An 18238-nucleotide genomic window follows, 5' to 3' on the forward strand; every position below is an offset into this window, starting at 1 on the left:
ATTTGACTTGCACATGCAAAATGCTGGAGGAACTCAGTAGGTCAGGCAGCGTCTATGGAGAGGAATAAACAGTCAAAGTTTCGGGTCACAATCACAGAGAATTGATAAGTTAGCCCTTTGCATCCACACCTTCGGGTATGCCAATGTGGCAAAAAGAGGGAGGAATGGGTGTAAATGGTTTACCCCTTTCCATTTTATGCCCATTTCTTCCTTTGAGATGGATCACCCAGTGCAGGATAGTGTATTGTACTAATATTAAATCAACTGTGGTTACAATGTGTTGGTCAGGTGCTTCCAGAATTAATGAACTGTAGGTGGAACTCACCAATGATGTTGAGTTAACTCAACTCAGTCTGTTGGCTTCGTGAAGTAAGACCATAAGACATGGGAGCAGAATTAGGCCATTCAGCCCATTGAGTTTGTCTTGCCATTCCTTCATGTCTGATTTATTATCCCTCTCAACCCCATTCTCCTGCCTTCTTCCAGTAATCTTTGATGCTCTTATTAATCAAGAACTTATCAATCTCTGCTTCAAATGTAGCCAGTGACTTGGCCTCCACAGCTGTCTGTGGTAATGAATTCCATCCAGGTCATGTTCTCTTCACCATTCTCTGGCAAAAGAAATTCCTACTCATCCCTGTTCTAAAGGGACGTACTTCTTTGCTGAGGCAGTGCCCTCTGGTTCTAGACTCCCCACCACTATAGGAAACATCCTCTCCATGTCCATTCTATCTAGGCCTATCGATATTCGATAGGTAATATATACCTAATAATAAATAGGCTAGAGTAAAGGCATACTAGCATCCTGCTGTTTGTTGTTTCTCCGCAACCTGACCTACTATTTTCCCTCATGCTTCAGAATGGGCTCTTGGTATTTAAAATTGGATGATACCTCAATGGCCTCACTGCCTGAGAAATATTAAAATCTCTACTGCAGCCATACTTGAAACTGAGTGGGAGATAGTTAAACGGGCGCAGAGGAGAGACGGTGGGGGGGGGAATGACGGTTTGATCACCTTAAAATGTTTGAGGTCGATCAGGCTGTGTGGTGAATAGGGCTAATTGAAGAAAGTTGCAAATAATTTCTTTGACGTGTGTTACTACCCTCACAGGTCAGGCTCTGCAAGCTAAGCAGCACTGCGTAAAGGCCAAGGACATCATGTATGCCAACACTCAGCTTCCGGCATCTGAGGAGGAGAGGAGGGAGATCCTCCGCTGTTTGATCACCATGTTCCTCACGCACGGTAAAGCCCAGCTGGGGCTTGAATAATATCCTTTCACTCAGGTGATTGAACATCACAGGTTAATGCAGCCAAGGTGCTCTGGCAAGATCTTAAATCTGATGCTACTCTCGGGATCTGTGTTAGAAGTTGTTTAGAATCATAGCTATGCCGTGAGGAATCCATACTGCCCATCGTTTTCACGCCCATTATGAAAGAGCTACCCAGCCTAACCCCACCTTCCAGCACTGGAGTTGGATCCCCACAGCTCACCGCTCTTCATTAATGTGTGGTGACGGTTTTTACCACACCAATGTCCAAGAATGGAAAAGCCTACAAAAAGTGGATGTAGCCCAGTCCTTCACAGGAAAAGCCCTCTCTACCGTTGAGCACATCTAAATGGAGTGCTGCCACAAGAAAGCAGCATCCATCATCAAGGACCCCCACCATCCAGGCCCTGCTCTCTCCTTGCTGCTGCCATCGGGAAGGAGGTACAGAAGCATCAAGTCCTACACCACCAGGTTCAGGAACAGTTATTACCCTTCAACTATCATGCTCCTGGACTCACTAAAACTTATGTACAGAATGAAATCAAAGTTGCTGGTGAACGCAGCAGGTCAAGCAGCATCTGTAGGAAGAGGTGCAGTCGACGTTTCAGGCCGAGACCCTTCATCAGGACTAACTGAAGGAAGAGTGAGTAAGGGATTTGAAAGTTGGAGGGGGAGGGGGAGATCCAAAATGATAGGAGAAGACAGGAGGGGGAGGGATGGAGCCAAGAGCTGGACAGGTGATTGGCAAAAGGGATATGAGAGGATCATGGGACAGGAGGTCCGGGAAGAAAGACGGGGGGGGGGGTGACCCAGAGGATGGACAAGAGGTATATTCAGAGGGACAGAGGGAGAAAAAGGAGAGTGAGAGAAAGAAAGTGTGCATAAAAATAAGTAACAGATGGGGTACGAGGCGGAGGTGGGGCCTTAGTGGAAGTTAGAGAAGTCGATGTTCATGCCATCAGGTTGGAGGCTACCCAGACGGATAATAAGGTGTTGTTCCTCCAACCTGAGTGTGGCTTCATCTTTACAGTAGAGGAGGCCGTGGATAGACATGTCAGAATGGGAATGGGATGTGGAATTAAAATGTGTGGCCACTGGGAGATCCTGCTTTTTCTGGCGGACAGAGCGTAGATGTTCAGCAAAGCGGTCTCCCAGTCTGCGTCGGGTCTCGCCAATATATAAAAGGCCACACCGGGAGCACCGGACGCAGTATATCACCCCAGTCGACTCACAGGTGAAGTGTCGCCTCACCTGGAAGGACTGTTTGGGGCCCTGAATGGTGGTAAGGGAGGAAGTGTAAGGGCATGTGTAGCACTTGTTCCGCTTACACGGCTAAGTGCCAGGAGGGAGATAAGTGGGGAGGGATGGGGGGGACAAATGGACAAGGGAGTTGTATAGGGAGCGATCCCTGCGGAATGCAGAGAGGGGGGGAGGGAAAGATGTGCTTAGTGGTGGGATCCCGTTGGAGGTGGCGGAAGTTACGGAGAATAATATGTTGGACCCAGAGGCTGGTGGGGTGGTAGGTGAGGACCAGGGGAACCCTATTCCTAGTGGGGTGGCGGGTGGATGGAGTGAGAGCAGATGTACGTGAAATGGGGGAGATGCGTTTAAGAGCAGAGTTGATAGTGGAGGAAGGGAAGCCCCTTTCTTTAAAAAAGGAAGCTATCTCCCTCGTCCTAGAATGAAAAGCCTCATCCTGAGAGCAGATGCGGCGGAGACGGAGGAATTGCGAGAAGGGGATGGCGTTTTTGCAAGAGACAGGGTGAGAAGAGGAATAGTCCAGATAGCTGTGAGAGTCAGTAGGCTTATAGTAGACATCAGTGGATAAGCTGTCTCCAGAGACAGAGACAGAAAGATCTAGAAAGGGGAGGGAGGTGTCGGAAATGGACCAGGTAAACTTGAGGGCAGGGTGAAAGTTGGAGGCAAGTTAATAAAGTCAACAAGTTCTGCATGCGTGCAGGAAGCAGCGCCAATGCAGTCGTCGATGTAGCGAAGGAAAAGTGGGGGACAGATACCAGAATAGGCACGGAACATAGATTGTTCCACAAACCCAACAAAAAGACAGGCATAGCTAGGACCCATACGGGTGCCCATAGCTACACCTTTAGTTTGGAGAAAGTGGGAGGAGCCAAAGGAGAAATTATTAAGAGTAAGGACTAATTCCGCTAGACGGAGCAGAGTGGTAGTAGAGGGGAACTGATTAGGTCTGGAATCCAAAAAGAAGCGTAGAGCTTTGTTCTCAGTAAGGGCCTCACCTTTGTCCCCCTTCGCCCACACCTCAACGAGTTCCATGTTCGCCACGATGCGGAACTTTTCTTCCGCCGTCTCCGTCTCCGAGCCTACTTCTTCGGCAAGGACTCTTCCACCCCCACCGATGACCCCTTCTCCCGTCTTCAACCCTCCTCTTCTTCATGGACACCCCGCTCTGGTCTTCTGCCTGCTCTGGATCTCTTTATCGCTAACTGCCGACGGGACATCAACTGTCTCGACTTTACCGCACCTTGTCCCCATTCCAACCTCACTCCTTCGAAACGCTCTGCTCTCCACTCCCTCCGCACTAATCCTAACCTTATTATTAAACCCGCCGATAAGGGGGGTGCTGTTGTAGTCTTGCGTACTGACCTCTACCTTGCCGAGGCACAGTGACAACTCGCGGATACCTCCTCTTATTTACCCCTCGATCGTGACCCCACTAAGGAGCACCAGGCCATTGTCTCCCACACCATCACCGACTTTATCCGCTCAGGGGATCTCCCATCCACTGCTACCAACCTTATAGTTTCCACACCCCGCACTTCCCGTTTCTACCTCCTACCCAAGATCCACAAACCTGCCTGTCCTGGCCGACCTATTGTCTCAGCTTGCTCCTGCCCCACGGAACTCATTTCTGCATACCTCGACACTGTTTTATCACCCCTTGTTCAATCCCTTCCCACCTATGTTTGTGACACTTCTCACGCTCTTAAACTTTTCGATGATTTTAAATTCCCTGGCCCCCACTGCTTTATTTTCACCATGGATGTCCAGTCCTTATATACTTCCATCCCCCATCAGGAAGGTCTCAAAGCTCTACGCTTCTTTTTGGATTCCAGACCTAATCAGTTCCCCTCTACCACCACTCTGCTCCGTCTAGCGGAATTAGTCCTTACTCTTAATAATTTCTCCTTTGGCTCCTCCCACTTCCTCCAAACTAAAGGTGTAGCTATGGGCACCCGTATGGGTCCTAGCTATGCCTGCCTTTTTGTTGGGTATGTGGAACAATCTATGTTCCGTGCCTATTCTGGTATCTGTCCCCCACCTTTCCTTCGCTACATCGACGACTGCATTGGCGCTGCTTCCTGCATGCATGCAGAACTTGTTGACTTTATTAACTTTGCCTCCAACTTTCACCCTGCCCTCAAGTTTACCTGGTCCATTTCGGACACCTCCCTCCCCTTTCTAGATCTTTCTGTCTCTGTCTCTGGAGACAGCTTATCCACTGATGTCTACTATAAGCCTACTGACTCTCACAGCTATCTGGACTATTCCTCTTCTCACCCTGTCTCTTGCAAATTCCTCCCTTCTCGCAATTCCTCCGTCTCCGCCGCATCTGCTCTCAGGAAGTGGCTTTTCATTCTAGGACGAGGGAAATAGCTTCCTTTTTTAAAGAAAGGGGCTTCCCTTCCTCCACTATCAACTCTGCTCTTAAACGCATCTCCCCCATTTCACGTACATCTGCTCTCACTCCATCCTCCCGCCACCCCACTAGGAATAGGGTTCCCCTGGTCCTCACCTACCACCCCACCAGCCTCCGGGTCCAACATATTATTCTCCGTAACTTCCGCCACCTCCAACGGGATCCCACCACTAAGCACATCTTTCCCTCCCCCCCCTCTGCATTCCGCAGGGATCGCTCCCTACACAATTCCCTTGTCCATTCGTCCCCCCCATCCCTCCCCACTTATCTCCCTCCTGGCACTTATCCGTGTAAGCGGAACAAGTGCTACACATGCCCTTACACTTCCTCCCTTACCACCATTCAGGGCCCCAAACAGTCCTTCCAGGTGAGGCGACACTTCACCTGTGAGTCGACTGGGGTGATATACTGCGTCCGGTGCTCCCGGTGTGGCCTTTTATATATTGGCGAGACCCGATGCAGACTGGGAGACTGCTTTGCTGAACATCTACGCTCTGTCCGCCAGAGAAAGCAGGATCTCCCAGTGGCCACACATTTTAATTCCACATCCCATTCCCATTCTGACATGTCTATCCACGGCCTCCTCTACTGTAAAGATGAAGCCACACTCAGGTTGGAGGAACAACACCTTATATTCCGTCTGGGTAGCCTCCAACCTGATGGCATGAACATCGACTTCTCTAACTTCCGCTAATGCCCCACCTCCCCCTCGTACCCCATCTGTTACTTATTTTTATGCACACATTCTTTCCCTCACTCTCCTTTTTCTCCCTCTGTCCCTCTGAATATACCCCTTGCCCATTCTCTGGGTTCCCCCCCCCGTCTTTCTTCCCGGACCTCCTGTCCCATGATCCTCTCGTATCCCTTTTGCCAATCACCTGTCCAGCTCTTGGCTCTATCCCTCCCCCTCCTGTCTTCTCCTATTATTTTGGATCTCCCCCTCCCCCTCCAACTTTCAAATCCCTTACTCACTCTTCCTTCAGTTAGTCCTGACGAAGGGTCTCGGCCTGAAACGTCAACTGCACCTCTTCCTACAGATGCTGCTTGGCCTGCTGCGTTCACCAGCAACTTTGATGTGTGTTGCTTGAATTTCCAGCATCTGCAGAATTCCTGTTGTTTACAGAATGAAATGTCTGGATGGGACGCAAACAAAACCTTTTCACTACATCTCGGTCCATGTGGACAATAGTAAACTAATTCCAGTTACCTTCATCTGTTCTCCTTGGCTTTAGACACAACTGCTATGGTCCTTTCTTTTTATGTTTTCATGCTTCATTTTATACACTTCAATTAAATTTCTCCTCTGCCTCAATTGTAAAGAAAGCAAGTCCAAACCATATAATCTGTCCATGTGGCTAAATTTTTCCCAGTGCTGGCAATGTACTTGTAAATGCCCACTACACATTCTCCAGTGCAGTCACATTTTACTTAGGATGTGATTGAAACAATACACAGTATTTGAGCTGTGCCTTCACTGGTGCTAGATGTGGTATCAGTGTAACCACTGGCTTTTTTATTCTCTTTCCCCGTGTTATGCTTAGCTGGTACTGTTGGGCAGTTTCATGGAAATGTTCTACCACTCCTTTTGCCATCTCTTCCAGTTCACTGGACAAAAAAAAAGACATAATTAGGCTTGAAAATTTGCTTCTTATTGGTAAATGTCCATTTCACTTTTCCCAAGTGGGTGAAATAAAAATCCACATTAATTGGAGTTCATTAAAATATGCAGAATATATGCTGGCATTTAAGGATAAAGATGATAAAGACTAACTTTATTTGTCACATGCACATTGAAACATACAGTGAAACCTGTTGTTTGCTTCCACAACTAACACAGTCTGACTGTGCTGGGGACAGCCTGCAAGTGTTGCTATGCTTTCAGAGCCAATTTAGCACGCCTGTGACTTACTAACCCTAATCCTAACTCATACCTCTTTGGAATGTGGGAGGACCCAGCAGAAACCCACATGGTCATGAGGAGAATGTACAAAGTCCTCACAGACAGGCAGGAGTTGAACCCGATTTGCTGGCCTGTAAAACGTTACAGTAACCGCCACTACTATGCCACTGATATTACATTCCTGACCAGTACTGTAAGTCCAAAGTGTGAATAATTGATTCTGTATAAAGAATGCTGGAAATACTCAGAAGGTTAGGCAGCAGCTGTGGAGAGAAAAAAAAAACAAAATTATTGTTTCAAGTTACCAATGGGAACTTCGTCTTTCTTCAGATAGGCAGTCTCGTTTGCTGAGCAATTTCTACATTGATATAGCATCAGTTATAACATTGAAGTATCCAGACCCTTGTTCTGTCTTCATCATTCTATCCCCTGTAATTATGCAGTCATCTAAACTTATGCTTCCTGATATCCCCATTGCAGCATATCTGTTCAACAAGCATGACTCTGCCATTCCCTTACATTAATTTCCAGTTAATCACACCTTGTGCGATAAACTCTCATCTTTGCAATCTCTTCCAGCCCACAATATTCCAGATAGTATGTAATCCTTTAATTCTAGCCTCTCAAGTATTGCCAAAATTAATTCCTTCACACTGACAGTTGTGCTTTCAACTGCTGAGTCCATGCTTGAGCTTGCTTTCCGTTAATCATTCCCCTCTCACTGTCTCAGTCCTTTAAGATCCTCTACAAAGTCTTGCTCTCTGGCTGTGTGTCTGTTCTCAGCATCTGTAAAAAAAAACTAATGGAGGAACTCAGTGGGTCAGGTAGCATCTATGAAGGGAAATGGACAATTAACATTTTGAATCAAGGATCTTCATCTAGACTTGAAACATCAGCTGTCCATTTCCTTCCACAGAGGTTGCTCGATGCATTGAATCTCCCAGCTGTTCCTCTTTTTTTTCTCTCTAGATTCTAGCCTTTCCAGACCCTTGTGTCTGTTCTCAGTATTTACTTGTCTGAAGCCACAGCAGTGATATATCCTGGGACATCTTGCCATGTCGAAGGTACAGTAGAAATGGTAAGCCTTTGAGTCCTTTTGGAAGTTGCATGGAAGCTTTGAAGTTCAAGCCCAGTGTCTTCCAGAGACAGATCTGCTATAACGCAATAGAAAGGAAGGACATAAGCCGGGGAGATGTGGAATCGATATGGGTAGAGCTGCGTAACACTAAGGGGCAGAAGATGCTGGTGGGAGTTGTGTACAGGCCACCTAACAGTAGTAGTGAGGTCGGAGATGGTATTAAACAGGAAATTAGAAATGTGTGCAATAAAGGAACAGCAGTTATAATGGGTGACTTCAATCTACATGTAGATTGGGTGAACCAAATTGGTAAAGGTGCTGAGGAAGAGGATTTCTTGGAATGTATGCGGGATGGTTTTTTGAACCAACATGTTGAGGAACCAACTAGAGAGCAGGCTATTCTAGACTGAGTTTTGAGCAATGAGGAAGGGTTAATTAGCAATCTTGTCGTGAGAGGCCCCTTGGGTAAGAGTGACCATAATATGGTGGAATTCTTCATTAAGATGGAGAGTGATGTAATTAATTCAGAAACAAAGGTTCTGAACTTAAAGAGGGGTAACTTTGAAGGTATGAGATGTGAATTAGCTAAGATAGACTGGCAAATGACACTTAAAGGATTGACGGTGGATATGCAATGGCAAGCATTTAAAGATTGCATGGATGAACTACAACAATTGTTCATCCCAGTTTGGCAAAAGAATACATCAAGGAAGGTAGTGCACCTGTGGCTGACAAGAGAAATTAGGGATAGTATCAATTCCAAAGAAGAAGCATACAAATTAGCCAGAGAAAGTGGCTCACCTGAGGACTGGGAGAAATTCAGAGTTCAGCAGAGGAGGACAAAGGGCTTAATTAGGAAGGGGAAAAAAGATTATGAGAGAAAACTGGCAGGGAACATAAAAACTGACTGTAAAAGCTTTTATAGATATGTAAAAAGGAAAAGACTGGTAAAGGCAAATGTAGGTCCCCTACAGACAGAAACAAGTGAATTGATTATGGGGAGCAAGGACATGGCAGACCAATTGAATAATTACTTTGGTTCTGTCTTCACTAAGGAGGACATAAATAATCTTCCAGAAATAGTAGGGGACAGAGGGTCCAGTGAGATGGAGGAACTGAGCGAAATACTTGTTAGTAGGGAAGTGGTGTTAGGTAAATTGAAGGGATTGAAGGCAGATAAATCCCCAGGGCCAGATGGTCTGCATCCTAGAGTGCTTAAGGAAGTAGCCCAAGAAATAGTGGATGCATTAGTGATAATTTTTCAAAACTCGTTAGATTCTGGACTAGTTCCTGAGGATTGGAGGGTGGCTAATGTAACCCCACTTTTTAAAAAAGGAGGGAGAGACAAACCGGGGAATTATAGACCGGTTAGCCTAACATCGGTGGTGGGGAAACTGCTGGAGTCAGTTATCAAAGATGTGAAAACAGCACATTTGGAAAGCGGTGAAATCATCGGACAAAGTCAGCATGGATTTGTGAAAGGAAAATCATGTCTGACGAATCTCATAGAATTTTTTGAGGATGTAACCAGTAGAGTGGATAGGGGAGAACCAGTGGATGTGGTATATTTGGATTTTCAAAAGGCTTTTGACAAGGTCCCACACAGGAGATTAGTGTGCGAACTTAAAGCACACGGTATTGGGGGTAAGGTATTGATGTGGATGGAGAATTGGTTAGCAGACAGGAAGCAAAGAGTGGGAATAAACGGGACCTTTTCAGAATGGCAGGCGGTGACTAGTGGGGTACCGCAAGGCTCAGTGCTGGGACCCCAGTTGTTTACAATATATATTAATGACTTGGATGAGGGAATTAAATGCAGCATCTCCAAGTTTGCGGATGACACGAAGCTGGGTGGCAGTGTTAGCTGTGAGGAGGATGCTAAGAGGATGCAGGGTGACTTGGATAGGTTGGGTGAGTGGGCAAATTCATGGCAGATGCAATTTAATGTGGATAAATGTGAAGTTATCCACTTTGGTGGCAAAAACAGGAAAACAGATTATTATCTGAATGGTGGCCGTTCAGGAAAAGGGGAGGTGCAACGAGACCTGGGTGTCATTATACACCAGTCATTGAAAGTGGGCATGCAGGTACAGCAGGCGGTGAAAAAGGCGAATGGTATGCTGGCATTTATAGCGAGGGGATTCGAGTACAGGAGCAGGGAGGTACTACTGCAGTTGTACAAGGCCTTGGTGAGACCACACCTGGAGTATTGTGTGCAGTTTTGGTCCCCTAATCTGAGGAAAGACATCCTTGCAATAGAGGGAGTACAAAGAAGCTTCACCAGATTGATTCTGGGATGGCAGGACTTTCATATGAAGAAAGACTGGATGAACTGGGCTTGTACTCGTTGGAATTTAGAAGATTGAGGGGGGATCTGATTGAAACGTATAAAATCCTAAAGGGATTGGACAGGCTAGATGCAGGAAGATTGTTCCCGATGTTGGGGAAGTCCAGAACAAGGGGTCACAGTTTGAGGATAAAGGGGAAGCCTTTTAGGACTGAGATTAGGAAAAACTTCTTCACACAGAGAATGGTGAATCTGTGGAATTCTCTGCCACAGGAAACAGTTGAGGCCAGTTCATTGGCTATATTTAAGAGGGAGCTAGATATGGCCCTTGTGGCTACGGGGATCAGGGGGTATGGAGGGAAGGCTGGGGTGGGGTTCTGAGTTGGGTGATCAGCCATGATCATACTGAATGGTGGTGCAGGCTCGAAGGGCCGAATGGCCTACTCCTGCACCTATTTTCTATGTTTCTAAGTATGTTTTTTGACTTTGAGAGTAGTCAGTAAGGCAGGTGCTGCACTGGATTTAAGCCAACAAAGTCAAGGAGCTAGCAAAACGGAGACACAGGAGAAACTGCAGATGTTGGAAATCTTGAGCAATGCCACAAGACACTAGAGGAACTCAGCCAGTCAGGCAGCTTCTGTGGAGGGAAATGAACAGTCAATGTATCGGGCTGAAACCCTTCATAAGGATTGAAATAGAAGAGGGGGCAGGGGTAGAAACCCAGAATAAAAAGGGAGGGGGAGGAGCACAAGCAGGCAGGTAACAGATCAACCCTTTGCCTCTTCACCTTTTAGCTTCACACATGATTCCCTTTCGTCTATCCTCCTACTTTTTCCCTTCCACCTGGACTCGCCTATCACCTGCCCACTTGTATCCTCCCCTAAACTTTTTTTCTCTTCCTTTCCTTTCCAGGGCTGATAAAAGGTCTTGGCCTAAAATGTTGATTGTTCATTTCCCTCCATCAATGCTGCCTGACTGGCTGAGCGTTAGCATTTGTGCGTTACACAAGGAGCTCCATGGCCAACCCCCACCAATGTTCATGTCCTGTAACAGCATTATACCTCCATCCAGAGACTGCTTTTCCTTAATCCCCTGTACTCTGAAAGAGGCTGAGCAGAGTTTGCTGAAGTCAGAGAAGGTGGCGGACGAGCTTCGCCAAGTGGAGGAGGTGACACAGGAAGAGATGAGACAAGTGGACATCAAGATTAATTTGTCCTTGGGACGGTAAGTGCCAACTTCTGGAAATGCCTTTGCTAATCTGCTTTATTGTAGACATTTCTGACTCATGGGCTATGTTTTGTGCCATTCAGGCTGCTATTTATGAACTGAGGTGTCTTCCGAATAACTTTCATCACTACTAGTACTAGACACTTCACAGTTCATAGAACGGGTCCATGTTTAGCAAAGGTCTTGATAGTAGTATTGCATTTGGCCACAATGCACCTATTTTAAGGATTTTGGCATTGCTAATGCTGTTCAGTGACTTGCGATGTTAATATTAAACAAAGCCGTTGGAATCAAGTCATGTATGTGCCCAGAGCAAGGAAGGAAATCTCCAACTCTCACCTAAAGGACACAACTGGATCAGTTGGAGTTTTTATCATGTTCTAACTGCTTTTTTTATTCCTAGCCTTCATTGGGTTCCCAAACCCAAGCTGTTCTAGGTTAGATGAAGGGGTTGATTTCTCTGGGTTCTCTGTTAGTTTAATATCCACTGTAGAGTGCGCCAGTGTGGTTGGAGGCACCAATCCAGGCCTGTTGATGTTGGATTTACCTCACTGACTCATTTGCTTCATTTGTAACATTTACCTCAAAATGTACAGTGAAATATGTCATCTGCGTCATCTCTTTTTGCAATGTGCTGGGCAGCCTGTAGGTGCTGCCACGGTTCCAGTGCCAACGTAACATTCCCATAACTCACTAACCCTAAACGTGCGTCTTTTTGGGGAGAAGGTACGAACTCCTTATAGACAACAGTCAGAATCGGTAATCGCTAGTGCTGTAAAGCGATTGTGCTAACAGCTCAGCCATCAGCGACGATGCGTCTGGAGATGCTGTCCCTGCACTCTTCAGAATCAACAACAGTCATGTGGGGAGGAATCTGGGCTTAAAAATGTATGAACTGTAGTTTATTTTAAAACAAACTTTCCCCGTGGCCTCTCCAAACCCAACAAAGTAAGCTTTATGATTGAGCAACTTTGTTTTGTTGGACTCAAAACCAAGCAACAAGTGAGTGACCTTTAGATTGGTCTAAAGACATAAGATACAGTAATTGATATCACCATAAACACAGCACGTAATGATAGACTGGTGTTAACCCAGGTCCAAATTGCTTAGTTCAAAGATAACAACTCAACTTTAATTTTAGTTCTGTCTTCTGCACTGGGAAAAGTTCATTAAGTGTTGGGAAAATAGAACGTTATTTTTAAAACAGCAGGTGGGGGGTGGGGGGTGGGGGGAATCTCACAGTTTAATACTGCTGATGCATCAAATGGCACCTTCACAAAATACCAATTTGCAATTAAGTTAAAAGGTTGAGGAAAGAATTTTTAGATATGTTAAAACAAGAAAATACTGGAAAGATTAGGCTAGCAAGTGCTCGCTGTCCGAAGGGAAAATGCACTCAGTGGCCACTTTATTAGTTACACCTGCTCATTAATGCAGATGTCTGATCAGCCAATCACATGGCAGCATCTCAATGCATAAAAGCATGCAGGCATGGTCAAGAGGTTCAGTTGTTTCTTTCAGAATGGGGAAGAAATGTGATCTTAAGTGACTTTGACCATAGAATGATGTTGGTGTCAGACAGAGTGGTTTGAGTATCTCAGAAACTGCTGATCCCTTGGAATATTCATGCACAACGGTCTCTGGAGTTTACAGAGAATGGTGTGAAAAACAAAAAAAATTTCATGTGCGGCAGTTCTGTGGGCAAAAATGCCTTGTTAATGAGAGAGGTCAGAGGAGAATGGGCTGACTGGAAGGCCACAGTAACTCAAATAACCATGTGTTACAACAATGATGTGAAGAAGAGGAACTGTGAACACAACATGTCAAATCTTGAACACAAAATAATCTGCAGATGCTGGGGTCAAAGCAACACTCACAACACGCTGGAGGAACTCAGCAGGTCGGGCAGCATCCGTGGAAAAGATCGGTCGACATTTCGGGCCGGAACCCTTCGTCAGGACTGTAGAGGGAAGGGGCAGAGGCCCTATAAAGAAGGTGGGGGGAGGGTGGGAAGGAGAAGGCTGGTAGGTTCCAGGTGAAAAACCAGTAAGGGGAAAGATAAAGGGGTGGGAGAGGGGAGGCAGAGAGGTGACGGGCAGGAAAGGTGAAGAGGGAATAGGGGAAAGCACAATGGGTAGTAGAATGAGGCGGAACCATGAGGGAGGTGATAGGCAGCTGGGGGAGGGGGCAGAGTGACATAGGGATAGAGGAAGGGAGGGGGAGGGAATTACCGGAAGTTGGAGAATTCTATGTTCATACCAAGGGGCTGGAGACTACCTAGACAGTATATGAGGTGTTGCTCCTCCAACCTGAGTTTAGCCTCATCATGTGACATAAGGATAGACATAGGGATGTAAAAGCTTGAAGTGGATGGGCTACAGCAGCAAAAGACCACAAGCACAAAGTACACTTAGTGGCCACTTTTTTAGCTATAGGAAGTACCTAATAAAGTGGCCATTGAGTGTGATTGGTTAAACAAATGTACTTTTCTCTTCCCAGTAGATTTTGTGATCTAGAAAACACTGAAAAGTTGCTTCAGCCAGGTTCAGTTGCAGACTTTGAAAGGGAACTAAATAAATCTTCAGAAAAGGTAAAGTTATAGGGTAGTGGGGTCTAATGGGAGAGCACTTTCAAAGAGCTGACTCAGGCACAGTAGGCTGAATGGACTGTGTGAAGTGCATTCTTCTCAAGATGCTAACACTAGGGGCTAAGTTTAACACGCAAGTATCAAACATTTTTAGGAAAGTTCCTTGGTGACTACATGAAATTTGGCCAAGGAATCGAAAAGGTTCTGAGTTTGATTCCATGTCGGTGTTGAACAACATGATTGCATTAAAGAAGAGGGTTGTGTAGACCTCCAGATGTGGGAAAGTGAAGGACCAGTCCTCATCACCGTGCTTTCATTCCATGTCTTTATTCATTGTATGTTGTGTCTTGCCCGAAATGTGGACTCTTTATTCCTCCGTAGATGTTGCCTGACCTGCTGAATTCCTCCAGTACTTTGTGTCTGTTGCTCTGCATTTCCAGCATCTGAAGAATCTCTAAATGAGTGATGTGCTTCAATATTCCCATAATATACACAGCACATCCTCTGGACACACTGTTAAAATTCTGCACAAGTTCACCTAGTCAGTATGTATATACACCACTTCTTCGTCAGTATCAGCACTGTCCTACTCTTTGAGGATTAAGCTGAAAATAGTAATCTATTTTTCTTTGTTGATTAAATTAGAGTACTTCCCTACACATTGTATGTGATGTAGTAAGGTATAATCTCCATGCGAGCCTTTAGAAGGAGCAGTGTCCAACTCCTTGTAAGGTAAGTAAATGCGTATCATGTTTGGTTTCCTAGCAACTGCAAATGCCAATGTTCATCACATGGAAATTACATTTATCATAAAATTAGAATTAGGTTGACAAAAGTGAGCATCTGAATCTTCAGTTTACTTTCACCAACAATAGCTGAATATATAGGGCCATGCAGCTTAAATGATCGATTTACCTAGAGATATAATTGTGGACATGCTATGGTGGCACCAGACTATGTGGCGATTACCTGCAAGCTGCTCTCAGGTGTGTCATTAACACAAAATTCACTGTACAGTGGGGTCAAATGGTTCAATTTAATATCAGAGAATGTATACAACCTGAAAAAAATTCTTACTCTTCACAGACATCCGTGAAACAAGAACATGAACATGTGATAAATAAATCTGAATCTTGAAATCTAGTGAGAAGCTGCCATTCTACAACATTTCCACTCAGCAGTTACAGAATGAAAATCAGTACATAAGAGAATTCTTCTCAAATTATTTACTTGGTACCATTTCACAGAAATTTTCTAGTGGGTAGTGCTCTTAGTTCTGGGGTTCAAGCCCAACAATGTAGGTCAACGTTTCTCAACTTTTTTGCCCTGGGGGAACCCTTGAAATAATTTTCAGGTCTCAAGGAACCCCTGCATAAAAATTATTATGTCTACAGCTAACAGTACAATGGCGTGATCAGTAAGTTGTAGATGTAATAATCCAAAAATAATTGTCAATGCTCTTTTGAGTAGAGAATGAATTTTTAGCCAACCTTTCTTGAAAAAAACAGTAAATTCAGAGAAAGGGTCCCTCACCCAGTCATACACTTGTGTTGAAAGGGACGAAAAATACTTTCAATTTTTTTTCTGCAGTTCTTCTAGGTGGTTTTCAATAAGACTCGAGACTTTCTAATATCCTTCGTCACTCTCAAACCCAAGCAGTCGTGGAAACATTTCAAGATTTCCTTTTGCAACATGATTTTCCCAAATATTCAAGTTTCCTTTTAAATCCAAGAATCTTGTCACTTGAAGTCAAAACATTTTCTGCATTGCCTTGCAGAGACTTGTTCAGCTGGTTCATATGATGACAAATGTCTGCTAAGTAGGCTAGTTTCTGCAGTCATTCTTCATCTTCAAAGCACTCAGCAAAATCTGGCCTACTATTTTCTTGAAAGTACTCCTGCTATTCACCTTTCAGCTCAAGCACCCTGTTGAGAACTCTTCCTCTGCTAAGCCACCAGATTTCTGTATGTAGCAGGAGATTGGTGTGCTCTTTCTCCAGATTCTCTCACAGTTTTTTAAACATTCTCGAGTGTACTGGCTTTTGTTTAATAACGTTAACCATATTTATAGCGTCATCCAGAGCTTTTTTCACTTCATCTCCCAAGAGTTTTTGACATCAGCACCTCTCTGTGAAGAAAGCAGTGTGTTGTGACAACATCAGTGTTTTCTTTTTTCACAAGAGAACGAAACCTCTCATGGGGTCATCCATGGAGCACCATCGGTACAGATGCTAACACAATTCCACCAGGCAGACCTTTTGTTTCCAGATATGAAGACAAAACTTTAAATATATCTTGGCCTTTGCTTGTTTTGGGCAGCTCTTTGCAACAGAAAATGTTTTCTTGAATTTCACTGTCAATTACAAATCTTATAAATGCTACAACAGGACATTTATTGGTGAAATCTGTTGGCACAACAACCTGAATAGAGAAGCTGTTGTTTTTCAGTTTATCACACAAAACCTCTTCAGCATCATGTGACATTTCAACACTACGTTGACTTATCGTACTGCTTGAGAGTGAAACCTTTTCAATTTCTTGTACTGCATCCTGTCCTAGAATTTTACCCACTACAATTTTACATGCTGGCATTATTAGGTTCTCACCAACTGTGTGAGTTTTCCTTTTCTGGGTATACGTTCTGCTTCTAAATAACTTTCTTCCTGGGTCCTTTTACTGACTGTGACTTTGTTAACAAAAGCTTTACTCTGTGTTGAGATTCCAATAGCCATTTTAAATAATTAGCACTTTTACGTGATCAATTATGCTGGAGCCACTGCTGCATTTGTAAGTTGTTTGCCACAGACTAGGCACAATGGAATAGGACAACTTCAGTCACCAGTCCATGTAAAACCCATTGCAAAGTAGCTTTCATTGTAAAGATGGATTTTTTTGTTTCTGTTGTTGCACTAGTGCAGTGAAATGACTCAAGAATGTAATTCTTCATCATTACCATTAACAGAATTGTCCAGAGTCCAAAGCCTAGAATCCTCTTGTTCCATCTCACACTTCTTCTTCAAAGATCACCACGTTGGACTGTCTTGAGAATGAAAATTTCCCTCCAATTTTCTACTGCACTGGTAGAGTTTGTTTGCTCTCACAAGTCAGTTGGTGGCACGCACGGGGAAGTTGGGGGAGGTATTTCAGGAGGGAGAGGCTGACTTCACAGCCCAAGTTGGGCGAGTCCATTCAATACTTGGAAAACGCACTTCATGCTCCTAATCAGCCTCCCATCCTCCCTTCTGTGCAATTATCAGCGGCCTCCCTTAATCTTGTGTCAAAAACTGGGAACGGACTCAACCAAATAAACGTGGTCCTACTGCACACTGCAATACTGGTCTGAGAGACCTCTAACGAGATTGCTAAAGGGGCTGCTTGGTCATTGCCGGCCACTGTGAGCACTAACCCCGAGCGACCTCTCGCAGAACCCTAGGGTTCAGCGGAATACCGGTTGTGAGACCCAGGTCTAGGTTGATGCTATCAGTGTGGCACTGAAGGGGTGTTGCATGTTATTTTGGTGAGACACTAAACTCTGCTGTTTCAGGTGCTGTAACAGACACCATGGCACTAATTTTGAAGACAAGGCGTCCTGGGCAGTGTTTATCCTTCAACTGTAACAGATTATTTGTCCACTAACACATTGGTGTTTGTGGGATCTTACTGAGAGCAAATACATTGCTGTGTTTTGACATTACAGCAATGACCATAGAACAGCACAGAATAGGAACTGGCCCTCGAGCCCACAATGTTGTGCTGAACTGATTAAGCTAATGATGTATAATTAAACTAATCCTTTTAATGGAAGAATATGCACAAGGTCTATATACCTCAATCCTCTATATGTGCCTCGTAAACACATCTTTCATATCTGAACACAAGAGGTTCTGCAGATGCTGGAAAACCAGAGCAACACACAAAATACTGGAGGAACTGAGCAGGTCAGGCAGCATCTATGGAGGGAAATAACCAGTTGACGGTTTGGGCTGAGACCCTTCATCATGGTCCTTCAATATCTCCCTTAGTGGTGTGTTCAAGGCACCCACCACTCTGCATAAAAAGAATCTTGTCCTACACATCTCCTTTGTACTCTTTTCCCCCTTCCACCCCCTTACAAATGCATGTTCTTTACTATTAGACATTTCAACCCTGGGTGGGGTGGAGGGGAATCCCCTCAGCCTCTGCCCTTCTGCTGCTCCAGAGAAAATAACCTTTAT

General features: G+C 44.8%; 1 protein-coding gene across 1 annotated transcript in view; it reads left to right on the top strand.

Moving 5' to 3' along the window:
• The window catches only part of ttc23 (tetratricopeptide repeat domain 23), an 89607-nt gene that overhangs the window by 24552 nt on the left and 46817 nt on the right, over nt 1-18238 (top strand). The window contains exons 4-5 of the mRNA XM_063070430.1: nt 1113-1269; nt 11310-11435. Of these exons, the coding sequence (XP_062926500.1) occupies nt 1113-1269; nt 11310-11435 (283 nt within the window). The remainder of the gene's footprint in view (nt 1-1112; nt 1270-11309; nt 11436-18238) is intronic.

Source organism: Mobula hypostoma, chromosome 18, assembly GCF_963921235.1.
Source record: "Mobula hypostoma chromosome 18, sMobHyp1.1, whole genome shotgun sequence".
Lineage (NCBI taxonomy): Eukaryota > Metazoa > Chordata > Chondrichthyes > Myliobatiformes > Myliobatidae > Mobula > Mobula hypostoma.